Source organism: Amblyraja radiata, chromosome 19 (assembly GCF_010909765.2).
Source record: "Amblyraja radiata isolate CabotCenter1 chromosome 19, sAmbRad1.1.pri, whole genome shotgun sequence".
NCBI classification, from domain to species: Eukaryota; Metazoa; Chordata; class Chondrichthyes; order Rajiformes; family Rajidae; genus Amblyraja; species Amblyraja radiata.
The window spans coordinates 14059201-14075654 of NC_045974.1; the positions used below are offsets into that span (position 1 = coordinate 14059201).

General features: G+C 43.0%; 1 protein-coding gene across 2 annotated transcripts in view; it reads right to left on the bottom strand.

Moving 5' to 3' along the window:
- The window catches only part of atp6v0a4 (ATPase H+ transporting V0 subunit a4), a 50861-nt gene that overhangs the window by 1842 nt on the left and 32565 nt on the right, over positions 1–16454 (bottom strand). For both annotated transcript variants that reach the window (XM_033037730.1, XM_033037729.1), the window contains exons 13-20: positions 13620–13777; positions 10839–10932; positions 10054–10172; positions 8426–8642; positions 6811–6918; positions 4477–4596; positions 3134–3251; positions 464–635 (exon numbers count right to left, since the gene is read on the bottom strand). In XM_033037730.1, coding sequence (XP_032893621.1) covers positions 464–635; positions 3134–3251; positions 4477–4596; positions 6811–6918; positions 8426–8642; positions 10054–10172; positions 10839–10932; positions 13620–13777 — 1106 coding nt within the window. The remainder of the gene's footprint in view (positions 1–463; positions 636–3133; positions 3252–4476; positions 4597–6810; positions 6919–8425; positions 8643–10053; positions 10173–10838; positions 10933–13619; positions 13778–16454) is intronic.

Consider the following 16454-nt stretch of genomic DNA (forward strand, 5'->3'; position numbering starts at 1 on the left):
AACAAAGTCAGCACCGGCGACAACCTACGTTAACCTGGCGACAACTACGACAGCACCTACGTCAGGAGAAGTCAAGCTACGCTCATTGGCGTCAAACCTACTGTCGCCAACTGTGTCCGAAAATGTTGAAAATCCAACGGCGTCTTTGGGCGACTGAGGAGACTACTCACGACGATACAGGTAACACCCCGGCGACAGCCTAGTCACCTGTAGTTGCCTTAAAAATATCCTAAAGGGCCTGTCCCACTTGGGCGTCATTTGCGCGTCATTTACATGACATCATTTACGCGTCACGAAGCACGGCGCATGCGTGACGCGCGCATGGCGTGCATTACGCGTGCATGGCGCCTGGTGGCATAGGCCACCTGCGTGACGCGCAAATGACGCTCAAATGGGACAGGCCCTTAAGTGGGACAGGCCCTTAGGGTATTGGGTATAACCTTCATTGCATTGAGTTACTTACCAATGAAGACGTAGTGCGTGCAGAAAAGCAGACAGTCCTTCCATCACCAACAGAATGGCAACAGACAAGACGGCGAAGATTGCAAAAATGATGAAGACTCCTATGATGCCACCCCAGGAAACACTGCTCAGCCCAATGTGCAGGACCATGCTCCAAAGCACTTCAGATAGCTCTGGAAAACAAGACAACTGTGCTGTTAGCCTTTAAAATAAGACTCGTGTACTGACAGACCACTGAGACTAGGGATTTTCTAATTAGGATTGCAAGATTTCAGGTTCCAAGATTTTAGTTTAACAGTTTTATAACTGATGGCTGGTAAATATTATGTGCACGTTTTGGCTGTGGGGCAGGTAATAACGAGTTATTATCACGTACCCCACAGCCAACAATGGACCATTGTGGGCTCTACCTTTCCTTGATCAGCGAAGATAGACACAAATTGCTGGAGTAACAGCGGGACAGGCAGCATCTCAGGAGAGAAGGAATGGGTGAGTTACTCTATATTTTACGTCTATCTTCGGTGTAAACCAGTACCTGCAGTTCCCTCCTACACGTTTCCTTGATCAGTGTTGCTTTTTGCATATCTTTCATTCATGTATTCTACGTACTTTCTATAATCTCTCATTGCCCTTTCCCCTGACTCTCAGCCTCGACCCGAAACGTCACCTATTTCTTTTCTCCAGAGATGCTGCCTGTCCTGCTGAGGTACTGCAGCTTTTTGTGTCTATCTTCGGTGTAAGCCAGCATCTGCAGCCCCATCTTACACAAATATAATGTGCAGTTGCTTTCTGATACACGGCTTACCCTCTTGTCCAATGCATTCTACAGAGACAGTAGTCCCAGGCTGCGGGAGCCCCAAGTCCACATGTATTGTAAAATCAAGGCTGCAGTCAGCTTGCTCCGAGTCTCCTTATTAATGCAATATATTATTGGTGGGGACCCAAAGCAACAGTGTGGCAGATGGGCAAATGGAACCTGGTGTAGATGTTAATGTGGGCGTTTAGTAGATAGGACAGGCAGGATCAAGTCAGGAAGAGGGGAAAGTCAGAGAGATCTTTAATGCAGAAGCCACATGGATAAGGCAGAAGAACTCAGGGTGTGAATTGATGCATAGGACTGTGGGATATTATAGCCATAACAGAAACATGGTTGGGAAAGGGGCAAGAGTGGCAGCTCAGTGTCCTGGGCGTACAGATGCTACAGGCACATATGAGATGCAGGCAAGAGGGGAGTTAAATCTGTGATTATGGAGGACATCATGGCAGTTCTCAGATACTCTTTGGGAATCATCCAATGCCATTGGAGTGGAACTTCAATGTGAGAAGGGGATGGTTACTTTGTTGGAGATGCATTATAGCCTCCTCCCAATAGTCTGTGGGAATCAGAGCAGCAAATATGTAAGGAAATCACAAATTGCTGTAATAATAATAGGCTCATAATAGGAGGTAATTTTAACTTCCCTCGTATTGACTGGGAATCCCATTGTGCAAAGGACCTGGATGGGTGGAATTTCTTAACTGTGTCCAGGAACGTTTTCTTAAACAATAGTTAGAGGGCCCTGCTAGAGAAGGCACACATATATGGTATCGGAAGCTGACATCAGTTCAACTGGATCCCCTGCAGAAAGTCAGGAAGACACATAAAAGAGAAATTGAGAGAGCAAGAAGAGGCTTTAGATAGTTCTGGCAGACTAGGCCAAAGGAAAATTCTATGAGATTCTACAGGTTTATTAATAGCAAATAGGCAATAATGAAGAGAATAGACCCGAGTTCTGGTTGTCCTGCTCTCAAGAGGATGCCATTAAGCTGGAAAGGGTACAGATAAAGATTCATCAAGACGTTACCAGCGCTCAAGGGATTGAGTTATAAGGAGAGGTTGGATAAGCTGGGACTTTCCCCCCCCCTTGGAGTGTAGGTGGGGGGGGGGAGGGGGAGGGGTGCCCAGATAGAGAAATACATTACTCAGACCCCGAGTAGGGGAATCGAGAACCAGAGGAAACCAGTAGGCTTAAAGTGATTTAATAAGAACCCGAGGGCCAACTTGTTCACTCAGAGCGTAGTGGGTATATGGAACAAGCTGCCGGAGGGGGTACTATAACAATATTTAAAAAAACATTCGGACAGGTACATGGATAGGAAATGTCTAAAGGCATAGGGGAGGATGTGGGTGGGGCATCATAGTCAGCATGGGCAGTCACGGTGGTGCAGCGGTTGAGTTGCTGCCTTACAGCAAAATGCAGCACCGGAGACCTGGGTTCGATCCCGACTACGGGCACTGTCTGTACGGAGTTTGTACGTTATCCCCGTGACCTACGTGGGTTTTCTCCGAGATCTTCAGTTTCCTCCCACATTCCAAAGACGTGCAGGTTTGTAGGTAAATTGGATTGATAAATGTAAAAAAATTGTCCAGTTTAAAATTGTCCAACTTCCAGTATAGTCCCTGGTGGACTCTTCAGAAGGTAGAAGGTACACGGGCCAAAGGGCCTGTTTCCATGTTCAATTACACCATGACCCTAGTATGTAATTGTGGGGCAGGATGTTCTTGATGTTACTGAAAGCTTTACCGGCATCTCAATATTATTCACATTCACTGTTCAAAAGTTCGCTCATTCATTGCCATGAGTTGTCCACCCAACCATCACTTCCATGAGGCCCAAAGACGATTGCTTACCTGCGTGAGCTAAACTTAGAGCCCAGAGCCGGAGATAGGAGGCAGTGTTGGAGATGCATCCGAGGCAGTACTCGATAGTGTGGATTGCTTGGTGCACAAAGACATCACCAAAGTCAAACTGGAATAATGCAAGAGAAATTAAAAGGAAAGCCAGCCATTGTAAAACCCTTCTGGTTGAACACAACACACATGCAATTCCAGCCCCGCAGTACAGGCAGTGAGTAACTGAACCATTCCAGGTTTAACTCCCAGCCTCTGCTGATGGACCTGATGTCAGGTGCTCCGGGAGCAGGGCTGACAAAGAGCTGGATACATTTGGAGTTTAGAGATGTGCTTCGCACTGAGAATTGCAATGAATAAGTATTATTTTGATTGCTTTATTGCATGGTTATTATTTTTACTCATGTTTTATGTCTTTTGATTTATTGTTGTATTTCATATGTGATTTATGCGCCTTATGTGAGCTGTTATGTTATGTTCTGTTAGGTTGTCTGTTTATGATGTCTTGTTTATTCTTCTGTACAGCACTTTGGTCAACATTGGTTGTCTTAAAGTGCTTAACAAATAAAGTTGGATTGGATTGTATTACACCATAAGACACATTTGAGAAAACAAAAAGATTTTAAAATCCTTCAGGTTCTCATCAACATTGATCAGACAGAGCATTAAAAGCAAGCCAGTGCACACACACATTCACATAGCAACAAGACTACGTAGACCACTGTTGCATTAACTCCCCACTTTACATTATGAAAAAGATTACTCGTGTAGACTTGAGACTTGAGATACATTGGGGTCCACTTCGACCAGCGATCACCTCGTACACGAGCACCATCTACACACACGCGATAATTTACAATTTTACCAAAGCTAATTAACCTACTAACCTGGACATCTTTGGAGTGTGGGAGGAAACCAGACCACCCGGAGAAAACCCATGGGGGTCACAGGGAGAACATACAAACTCCATACAGACGTACTGAGGATCGAACCCTGATCTCTGGCACTGAAAGGCTGGCAGCTCTACCGCTGCACCACCGTGCCGCACTATTTGTGCCTCCTGTCTATTATTTTTCCATTAATGTGCTTCTTACCCCTTTTTCCCACAGCCATGCTGGTTCCCAAATGTTTCTAGACTGCGGCAGGTCTGTCCAGACCAGACCATGTCATGTTTGGACCAAAAATGAGTTGGATTCTCTTCACATATTCATCTTACCATATTGTATAAAGACAAAACTACATCTTTATCAAATATTAAGAGACAATAAGAAGTACCCGCTCATGCAAGTTAGTCAGCAGAGAAAAGCTAGTGTTAAACCTTCAGGCTAAACTTGATGACTTGCCTCTTCAGCATGTTGATTCTCTTGGCCGTCGGTGTGGTCAGTGGAGCTCCTCTGCTGGGGCTGCAAGGTATCTGCATCTCCTACTGCCGAGGCGTAGACATTTTCTTGTGCCGTCAGCACCTGAAGGAAATAAAAGCATTTTTTAAAAAAACACATTCATCCAAAATATCACTTTATAGCGCTAATACTGGAATTTGTTCGAGATACAACATGGCTTCATGTCTGTATTGGCTACAGTGCTGGTAAGGACAAGATTGTCAATAGTACCTGCCACAACTACCTCCTGTGGCATCTCATTCCATATACCTACCATCCTTTATGTAAAACAGTTGCCCCACAGGTTCCTGTTAAATCCTGGTGTCCTGACGAGCCATGTCTGGTGCTCATCATAATGAATGTTGTCATGTACCGTCACAGGAAGAGGGTGCATTCAAGTTGTGATGTCTTTGAATTTACCTGACACAGGGGTTATGGGGAGGAAGCAGGAACATTGGGTTGAGAGGGAAGGATAGATCAGGCATGATTGATGGCAGAGTAGACTTGATGGGCCAAATGGCCTAATTCTTTCACCGACAACATCTGAACGTATAAGCTTGATGGGACATAGCTGCATGCATCAAGTAAGGCATTTCCAGCGCATAGGACGCAAGCAGGTGCAGAGAAAGGTGGACTTAGCCTGATCAAATGTTGGCATGGCCCTCCCCATCATCGATAGCATCTTCACCAGATGCTACCTCAAGAAAGCATCATCTATCATCAGGTATTCCCACCATGCCCTCGTCTCATTGCTACCAAACACTTGCTTGCAGGAAGTCGCACACCTCCAGGTTCAGGAACAGCTACTTTCCTGAGTTTCAGGCTCTGGGACCAACCTGCTCAACTCTAATCCCACCTCAGCAACGGAACACTCTAGCCCACCTTTTCCACAACCATGGAGAATTTTGTTTTAATTGTGCAGTTTTGCACCAACGTTGTGTGTTGTTTTTTGCAGTATTTTTTTCACCATTATTTATGCTTTTGTTGTCGTCTAAGTCGATGTTGCACATGCATCTCACTCCACTTCTGCACATTACAATTAATTTGACTTCATTTGAATCAAGAGAGGTAGATCTATAGTGCACAGCAGCCTTGATCCAAATAGACAGAATCTCAGACTCAGAGATTATGGGGAGAAGGCAGGAGAATGGGGTTAGGAGGGAGAGATAGTTCAGCCATGATTGAATGGCAGATTAGACCGGATGGGCCGAATGGCCTAATTCTACTCCTATCACTTATGACCTTAAGACGAAAGCGAATGGTATGATAGCATTCATAGCAAAAGGATTTGAGTATAGGAGCAGGGAGGTTCTACTGCAGTTGTACAGGGTCTTGGTGAGACCACACCTGGAGTATTGTGTACAGTTTTGGTCTCCAAATCTGAGGAAGGACATTATTGCCATAGAGGGAGTGCAAAGAAGGTTCACCAGACTGATTCCTGGGATGTCAGGACTTTCATACGAAGAAAGACTGGATAGACTAGGCTTGTACTCGCTAGAATTTAGCAGATTGAGGGGGAATCTTATAGAAACGTACAAAATTCTTAAGGGGTTGGACAGGCTAGATGCAGGAAGATTGTTCCCGATGTTGGGGAAGTCCAGGACAAGGGGTCACAGCTTAAGGATAGAGGGGAAATCCTTTAGGATCGCGATGAGAAAAACATTTTTCTCACAGAGAGCGGTGAATCTCTGGAACTCTCTGCCACAGAAGGTAGTTGAGGCCAGTATATTGGCTATATTTAAGAGGGAGTTAGATGTGGCCCTTGTGGCTAAAGGGATCAGGGGGTATGGAGAGAAGGCAGGTATGGGATACTAAGTTGGATGATCAGCCATGATCATATTGAATGGCGGTGCAGGCTCGAAGGGCCTAATGGTCTATTCCTGCACCTATTTTCTATGTTTCTATGTTTCAAAGGACTAAAACAGACTCGAGATTGAGTCAAAGCAAAAGCAGTTCAGCTTAGTTCAAGGGAAATAGTTATATAAAAGGCAGAAGCTAAAGCAAGGCCAAGTGAGGCATGGAAGAAAGGTGAATGCAGGATTTGGAAGGAAGTTCAAAAAGCTAATCATTGTATGAAAAATATTACACTTTCAAGAGGGATTGATTCTCTGGAAGTAGTTTGGTAACTACTTTGTAACTAAATCCCTAAAAGCAATGACAACCAACCCAGTATGCAATGAGACAAGAACTCCCAGTAAACTCCTAACCCATTCAAATGTCTGGCGTATTAGTCATTGCATTAATATCAACACCCGGGAGGTACATTTTATTATGGATGATCTTGCATATTCATCTTACCGTTTGCTGAGATCTCTTGTGTTTTGATCGCAACATAAAAGGCTTCAAGAGAAACATCCATGGGACAGAAATGAGAGCAATGATCACCAGACAACTCTGAACCTCTTTCTGTAAAAATTAAAAGAAAAATGTAAGCAAGATTTTCTTGTATCTGTTGGTCTATTCTGCTAGGGGGTGGCGTGAAACAGACCCCTGGTCAGCTGTGGGTCTGCAGGTATCCAGAGAATCAGCCATATTTTGCTGTGCCCCAGCAGGGAGACCAAATAATAGAGAATTCAAACAGAGTTCAGTCATCACGCAACCTCCAAGTTACATACTACTGGAGTCACGGGATAGCTGAAGTAGCAACACTGTCTAGGTTCACAGGTTCACAAGTTATAGGAGTAGAATTAGGCCATTCGGCCCATCGAGTCTACGCCATTCAATCATGGCTGATCTCTGCCTCCTAATCCCATTTTCCCGCCTTCTCCCCATAACCCTTGACACCTGTTCTAATCAAGAATGTGTCTATCTCTGCCCTAAAAATATCCACTGACTTGGCTTCCACAGCCCTCTCTGGCAATTAGTTCCACAGATTAACTACCCTCTGACTAAAGAAGTTCCTCCTCACCTCCTTTCTAAAAGAGTGCCCTTTAGTTCATGTGCTACAACCTCTGGTCCTAGACTTTCCCACCAGTGGAAACATCCTTTCCACATCCACTCTCTATGCCTTTCATTATTCTGTAAGTTTCAATGATGTCCCCACTCAACCTTCTAAACTCCAGCGAGTAGAGGCCCAGTGCTGTCAAACGCTCATAATGGCAATACTTTACTGGACTGTAAGTAAGAAGATAATTTCACTGTGTGTTTGCACGTGTGACAATAAAGCACCATTAAACATACTAAGCTGGTTCTTAATCGCTAATGAACGTACAGACATTTACACATAAAATATCAAGTGCTCAATGTACGGTTCATTCAAATATTCTTCGCAGAGTCTTTTTAACTTCCTATAAGCTTTGGTGCAGCCCAAAGAGCAGTTAATCACACGACACAGTCCCAAAAGTGGCAACAGTCTTCATGTAGCGATCTTTGTTTACAACCAATGTTACATATGATGCAGTCGAGACAAAGATGTGCTCATGAAATAACCCGTGACATCGCGATGGCAGCAGAGTGGTCGTATTATTGAACTAGAATCCCAGAAACACCAATGGAGGAGCTCATTATGGTGGCTGGATTTTAATGCAGTTGATAAATAAAAGTGAAATAATAAGCTACAATCAGCAATGACGACAGTGAACTACTACTTGATTGTTGTGAACCCCATGCAGTTCACTGATGTCTCGTGGGGAAAGAAATCCATCACCTTTACCTGTACGCAAGTCCAAGCACAGAGCAGTGCAGTTGACTCCTAACTGCTTTATGGAATAGCCCAACAAATCATTCATTTTATTAAAGGCCGATGGACAATGAATGCTAGTCTTGCCAGCAACTATCACACCACAAGATGGAAAGCAACAATAGGTAAGTAGATTGTTGCTATTCACTCAGGGTAGTTTTGGATTGCAACCAATTTCTTTTTTCCTGGTTGCTTGAAAACGATTTTAATGTTAACATTTCACCTATAACATACCTGATATGTGTATAAGGGTGCAATGGTAGCGTCATTGTAAGAAAACAGAAACATGTTGATGAAGTGGATTAAAATACTGGGTGCAGACTGGGAGATCCCGACATGGTAAAAACACCATTTAAAAATAACCATGAAGACCAAGTAACCGAATAAGCTCAACATGAAGATCATTTCCGGTATGAACTGAAGGAAGATGTTGACTTTGTTGTTAAAATAGCTGTAAAACAGGGAAACAAAATGGAAGGCCACAAGTCAAAGACAAATAGGGCAAGAACAAACATCTACTCTCGTTGATAATTGGTGCAAAGAAAGAACCAGTATTTCTATGTTTAAGAAGGAATGGCAGATGCTGGAAAATCAAAGGTAGACAAAAATGCTGGAGAAACTCAGCGGGTGAGGCAGCATCTATGGAGCGAAGGAAATAGACAACGTTTCGGGTCGAGACCCTTCTTCAGATGGGTCAACCTCACCCGATGAGTTTCTCCAGCATTTTTGTCTACCAGTATTTCTATAGTTTCATTCATACCCTGAGGATGACAAATGTACTTTACAGCTGATGAGCTACTCTTGAAATGTAATCATGTGCGTAACATAGGTATCCACAGAGATGAAAGCTCCAAGAAAATATACTCTTACATAGCCCCACAGTGCTCCCATGACTCCACTGACCATTCCCATCAATATCTTTTTGGTCATCATCTTGGAAAGGAAAATATATTTTCTCCTGAACGGAGGAAGAAACGCTGTAACTCATTTTCTAACTAAAGTTTGCTGGAATTATTGGTCCCCAACAACATTTCTATTTTCGGGCCACGGCGGACTTGGACATTCCTGAACGCCGGCAGTTAAATCACGCTCCAACATCTAGTTTACAAAAAAAATCTATCATCGTGGTGAGACTAGTTACACTCCTGCACTTAGCATTAAACAAGGAAAGCAGTCACATTCCTCAGGTGGCTGGCACTGTATGGAAGAAAAGCAGAACAGTTAAAGAGTCAGAGTTATATAGTGTGGAAACAGGACCCTCGGCCCGACATGTCTCGTCTACACAAGTCCCACCTACTTATGTTTGCTCCATATCCCTCTAAACTTGTCCTATCCATGTACCTTTCTAATTGTTTCTTAAATGTTGCAATAGCCCCAGCCTCAACTACCTCCTCTGGCAGCTCGTTCCATACACCCACCACCCATTGTGTGAAAAAGTTACCCCTCAGATTCCTGTTGAATCTTTCCCCTTCACCTTAAACCCATGTCCTCTGGTTCTCAATTTCCCTAATCTGGGCAAGATGCTTTGTGCATCTACCTGATATATTCCTTATGATTTTATACACCTCCATAGGATCACCCCTCATCCTCCTGTGCTCCAAGGAATATAGTTCCAGCCTGCTCAACCTCTCTCAATGGCTCAGACCGTCGAGCTCTGAAAACATCCTAGTTCTTCCACTGTTCTAACCAGTGGTTATTCTTCAACCATTTCAAGACATATTGTGTAGTCCTAGTCTTCCTGTTGTCTGCTAACTAGTTGTTATCTATCTGTAGAAGCACTTTATTGACTGCAAAGTATTTTGGGCCTTCCTGAAGACAGTGTCTGTGGACAGATAAGCTCGGAATCATCCTCATGTACTTACACGTGATTAAAGAGGCTGATGACCACACCAAACACCATATGTGTAACACCAAGAATAACCGACATCTTCATCTTATAGGAGTTGAGGAAAGTTAGCTTGTTTGAGGCAATGTTCCAAATCTTCAAAGTAACAAAAGAACATTCATTAACTGCCACATATTCACAACTATGGGACATAAATTGGCAGCAATGTTGTTTTGCAAATTAAAGGGTGGGTATACCAAGTTTTGTCCTTCAACATTTTAACAGGTGCTAATTTCTTGACACAAGCAATGATTCTTGCTCTTAAGGAATCCATATCGAGTGATTCATCTGAATTTGGGATTTTAAGTATTTTGGTTCATACTGAAAGAATATAAAGCATTGGCGTGCAATATGCATTGGTTCTAGTGCCAATGCTTCCACACTATAAAATATAGTGTGGAAGCAGGCCCTTCGGCCCACCGAGTCTGCGCTGACTAGCGATCACCTATACACTAACACTATTCTGTTTACGGACAATTTACTGAAGCTAATTAACCTACACACCTGTATATCTTTGGAGTGTGAGAGGAAATCGGAGCATCCAGAGAAAATCCATACCGTCACAGGGAGAATGTACAAACTCCGTACAGACAGCACCCATAGTCAAGATCAAACTGTGGTCTCTGGCACGGCATGGCAGCACTGTATTACTGCGCCACTGTGCTGCCTAAACTTGTTGGAAATAGAAACCTCCAAATGGTACATGAAACATTTTTGAGACTAACATGGAAAGATCGGAGTGGATGTTGTAACATTCCTCACCGGATCAATGCCAAATGGATATGGATTTCCTGAGAATACACCCGAAACAGCAGGGTCTAACTGGAGCAGCACATTGTTCTCAACGACCTCCGGACTGTAAGACAAAGACAAGCAGAATTACAGAGAGTTATTGGATTTACAATGAGTTATTGACAAAAACAAATAGTGTCATACAGAGCAATGGGCTATCAACTGCTTGGAAAAGTTCCAGTGAGCCATTGGAGTCACATCTAAAGCATCATGTTGCGTTTGAGATTATTGCTCCAGAAAGCCAATAATGAATCGTAGGGTCGCAGAGATGGATTTTAAGGAGGATCAACGAATTAGAAAGAGGTGGAAAATGGAGAGGTGGAAGGAAGGAATTCGTAAATATTGAGTTGGGAGATGAAGGGACTTGAATGGGGTAAAATTAGGAACAATGATGTTCAGCTGGGTTTAGGGCCATAAGAGGTGTCAGAAATTGGGGGGCAGGGGGATGTGGGGTGGGAGGAATGACATCAGTTAACACCAATTGTCTGCTATAACCGAATAAGAGGGTTAATATATACAGTACTATCAACAATTAGAGAGTGGTCCTGAGCGACCATCCACCTCATTGGAGACCATCAGACTATCTTTAGTTAGACTTTAACCTGCACTAAATATTATTCCCTTAATTCTCAATCTGTACACTGTGGATGGTTTGATTGTAATCATGAATAGTTTTTCCGCTGACTGGATAACACGCAACTAACTGCTCTTCATTTTACCTCAGTACTGGTGACAATAAATTAAAATAAACTAAAGAATTGAGTCAAGGAGAAATTGCTTCTCTGAGTGTTATAAGTTTGTTGTAAATCTCCAGGGACCCGAGGGTGTCAAATCCTTATATATTCATCAATGAAGGATTTTTAGGTATATAGGCAACTAGGTGAAAGCATGGAGCTGATACAGGGGCCTGGTGTACACAGTTGAAGATAGTACCTGGAAGAAGTCTCATGCCTTGCTTCAGTTTACATTCCTATCATGTGTTTGCCTGGAGTCGTTTTTTTCTGAATGTTCTGCCCTTTTAATCTCTGTTTTGGTGGGATACTCCATATATTATAGGAGAGACTTCAAATATTTTGCAGTCAAATGGGGAAGATCAGCTATTATTATGAAAGCAGCATATTTAACATATTAAACCCTTTCAAAATCAATTTCATCATTTGTCCCAGTAGAGAGAGAGAGAAAGATTGGATCTCGATGTGATTTCTTCCATTCATCTTCACTGGAAGTTTAGTTTAATTTAGTTTATTATCATGTGTACTGAGGTACAGTGAGAAGCTTTTGTTGCGTGCTAACCAGTCAGCAGAAAGACAATATATGATTCAAATCGATCCATTTACAGTGTATAGATACATGATAAGGAAATAACGTTAATAATAGGGTCATCAAAGGGGTAGATAGTAGTTCAGCACTGCTCTCTGGTTGTGATAGGATGATTCAGTTGCCTGATAACAGCTGGGAAGAAACTGTCCCCGAATCTGGTGGTGTGCATTTTCACACCTATATCTTTTGCCTGATGGGAAAGGGGAGAAGAGGGAGTGGCTAGGGTGCGACTCGTCCTTGATCAATCTGCTGGCCTTGCCGAAGTGCGCATGGTATAATGATAATCATACTTTATTAGCCAAGTATGTTTTGCAACATAGGAGGAATTTGATTTGTCATACAGTCATGCCAAATCGAGTCTATAGAAATTCCACAGAGACCTTGGAGAAAATGCAACACCACTGTCATCAATCAACTGCTAGGGCTAAAGAACCCGCTGGAAAAATCCCCCTCTTTCCAAAACACCACACTTTTCCTACCCTTCCCTCATCCCTCGCCTCCCATCCCCACCACCCTCCCCAAGATCGGGGTAATCAATGCAAAAAGCACATCATATATTAGTCCATGTATTAAAGTAGTGAAGTAGTTACTCTATATTCTCAATCATTTGATAGCGTTATTTCATTCTGAAAGAGACTATGGAGACGAAGAAAAGTGATTAATGCCACAGCCATTGCAATTGGTGCTATCCACTGCATCTGGTGCTATCCAACCATATGAAGTAGTAGTAAGCTTAGGAAAAGGGTAAATGCATACATCTGAGAATAATTGGAAAGAAACAAAGGACATCGTGTAAACAATTTTTGAATAATAGCAGCTGCTTTTAGCTACTTAAACATCTTAGAATGCATTCAGAATAGAATATTTAACAAAGCACATTCAAGAAAAGATTTATTGCAGAATCCAATACCAGTTGACCAAACAGAAGTGGTGAGAAGCCTAACATTTGTGATTGTCATGTTTAGTTTGCTTTACTTTAGTTTAGAGATACAGCGCGGAAACAGACCATTCGGCCCACCATGTTTGTGCCGACCAGCGATCCACGCACACTAGCACTATCCTACACACACTGGGGACAATTTATAATCTTCTTACCAATGCCAATTAACCTACAAACCCGAGTGTGGGGGGAAATCGGATCACCCGCTAAAAACCCACATGGTCACGGGGAGAACGTACAACTACGTACAGACAGCACCCGTAGTTAGGATTGAACCCGGGTCTCTGGCGCTGTAAGGCAGCAATTCTACCGCTGCGCCAGGTAATTCAGTGCCCAAGCTGCCCAATTTTTCGTTGATATTTGACAATGAAATTAAGGGAACAGACAAAAGGACAGATTTAAAATTGACTCATTTGGAACAATCACACAAAGTTGAATGTTCTGGCTAACTGACCCAGCTCTTATTCTTTGAAATTTGCTGCACGACTTACCTCCACTGTCCACTATGATACATCCCTCGGACATGCCACGAGGATCCAAATATGTTGAAGGATTTTGAGAAGCAGTCATTGTAGATGAATCCAGTGTAAATAGAGAATACACTCATCAGCAGGATGAGATAGCGTCCACTGAAGAAAGTATTCCAGATCTGAATAGAGGGCCAAATATTGGAGACTGCATTAGGCTTCATATACACTTATGTACCAACCACCTACATTTCCCATTACCCCTGGACTGCTGTGACCACCAACATTCAGAGGTTCCAAGGTGTGAAACATATCTCACCATTTACTAGGCCGACACTGGAGTTTTAGCTGTAAATTATGGTGGAAGATTGCTCAAATTGTTACTTGTGCTTAACTGTATGCAAAAATGAATTTCAATGTACCGCGGTACACATGACATTAAAGTCCCATTGAAAGTAGGCTTGTGTTCTCCTCAAGGTTGCTGTGGTCATAGCATTTAGTACATTGACAGAACAGATCCAGAGAAAGTATTTAATCTTTCGTTCATAAGTTCTAGGATCAGAATTTGGCCGTTCAGCTCATCAAGTCTACACCGCCATTCAATCATGGCTGAGCTATTCTGAAATGAGAATCCAGAACAAGGAGCCAGTGCCTTAAAATTGGCGCCACACCAGGCTAAAATGTACCTCAGAGGCATTTATTCCACACCACGTGTAGTAGAGATTTAGAAAACTCTCTCACAAAAGGTGGGGATACTGGAGCCAATTGAAACCCATCCAGACAGAGTCTGACAGATGAGATAATGAGCATTAAAGCATGTTGGTCTATTCACCATCCTTTACTTCTTCTTCTTGTGTATGGCGTGCACAGCCTAAAGTTGTAGGACAACTTGTTCTATTTGATCTTACTTGATTGTGCACGCCAGGTTGATTGCATTCGTGGAAACAGGGCGGACCACGTGAAGGTTGCAATCTCCCATCCCACCATCCTTTACCAAACTAGATAACAAAATTAGGGCTCTCCTTTGCAAATAGTGTTGGTCAAGTCACTCCATCAACACCACCCAAAGAATAGGCCTAAACCCATGCTGTGTAATAGGTTTGACACTGCATGACAAAGCAATGAAAATACATACAATGCATCAAGACAGAGAATTGTTAACATATGACGAGCGTTTGACGGCACTGGGCCTGTACTCGTTGGAGTTTGGAAGGATGAGGGGTCCCCTCATTGAAACTTACTGAATAGTGAAAGGCCTGGATATTCTGAGTGTGCTGACTCTTTAGAATCCTCTGCCAAAGAGGGTTACGGAAGCTTAGTCAGTGGGGACCAATGTAATTTTTTTTAGTTATTAAGGTTGTTAAGGAATATGGTTAGAGCAGTATCGACGAGTTACAATATAATCCATTGTTTTAATGAATGGTGGAGCAAGCTTGCTTTTATTTCTTGTATCCCACCGGAGGGTTTTGATGCCGCACCCTCTCATCACCACCGTTGTACTGAACCACTTGTGCCACGTGGTGCGGATGCTTTGGCAGACAAGGTTAAGATGATATTCAATTGAGGTTTTCAAAATCGTGAAAGGTCTGGATAGAGTGGATGCAGAGAGGATGTTTCCATTAATGGGAGAGTCTAGGACCAGAGGCCGTAGCCTCAGAATAAAAAGACATACCATTAGACAGGAGATGAGATGGAATTTCTTTAGTCAGAGGGTGGTGAATCTGTGGCATTCATTGCCACAGAAGGTTGTGGAGGCCAAGTTGATGGATTTGAGTATAGGAGCAGGGAGGTTCTACTGCAGTTGTACAGGGTCTTGGTGAGACCACACCTGGAGTATTGCGTACAGTTTTGGTCTCCAAATCTGAGGAAGGACATTATTGCCATAGAGGGAGTGCAGAGAAGGTTCACCAGACTGATTCCTGGGATGTCAGGACTGTCTTATGAAGAAAGACTGGATAGACTTGGTTTATACTCTCTAGAATTTAGGAGATTGAGAGGGGATCTTATAGAAACTTACAAAATTCTTAAGGGGTTAGACAGGCTAGATGCAGGAAGATTGTTCCCGATGTTGGGGAAGTCCAGGACAAGGGGTCACAGCTTAAGGATAAGGGGGAAATCCTTTAAAACCGAGATGAGAAAAACTTTTTTCACACAGAGAGTGGTGAATCTCTGGAACTCTCTGCCACAGAGGGTAGTTGAGGCCAGTTCATTGGCTATATTTAAGAGGGAGTTAGATGTGGCCCTTGTGGCTAAGGGGATCAGAGGGGATGGAGAGAAGGCAGGTACGGGATACTGAATTGGATAATCAGCCATGATCATATTGAATGGCGGTGCAGGCTCGAAGGGCCGAATGGCCTACTCCTGCACCTAATTTCTATGTTTCTATGTTTAAGGCGGAAATATGACAGATTCTTGATTAGTATGGGTGCCAAGGGTTATGGGGAGAAGGCAGGAGAAAGAGGTTGAGAGGGAGAGATAGATCACCCATGATTGAATGGCAGAGTAGACTTGGGCCGAATGGCCTCATTCTGCTCCTATAACTCATGAAATTCAAATCATGGAGAGATTTAATGGAATAGTTAAGGTGACAATGATTGGAACAAGAGACTCCATTGACAGAGGAGATAGAAATATCTGGATGAGGAATGTATGGTTCCTGAAATGAAACAGGAAGCTTTAAAAAAAAGGTAGATTGTAATAAGAGAAAGTAGTCTGAAATGGTGATAAAACTAGGTAGAGTAAGAACAAATGAAACATTTAAAAGGGAAAAAAGGTGAGTGGGAAGAATCTGCAGATGCTGATTTGCACCAAAGATAGACACAAAATGCGAGACTAACTCAGCAGGACAGGCAGCCTCTC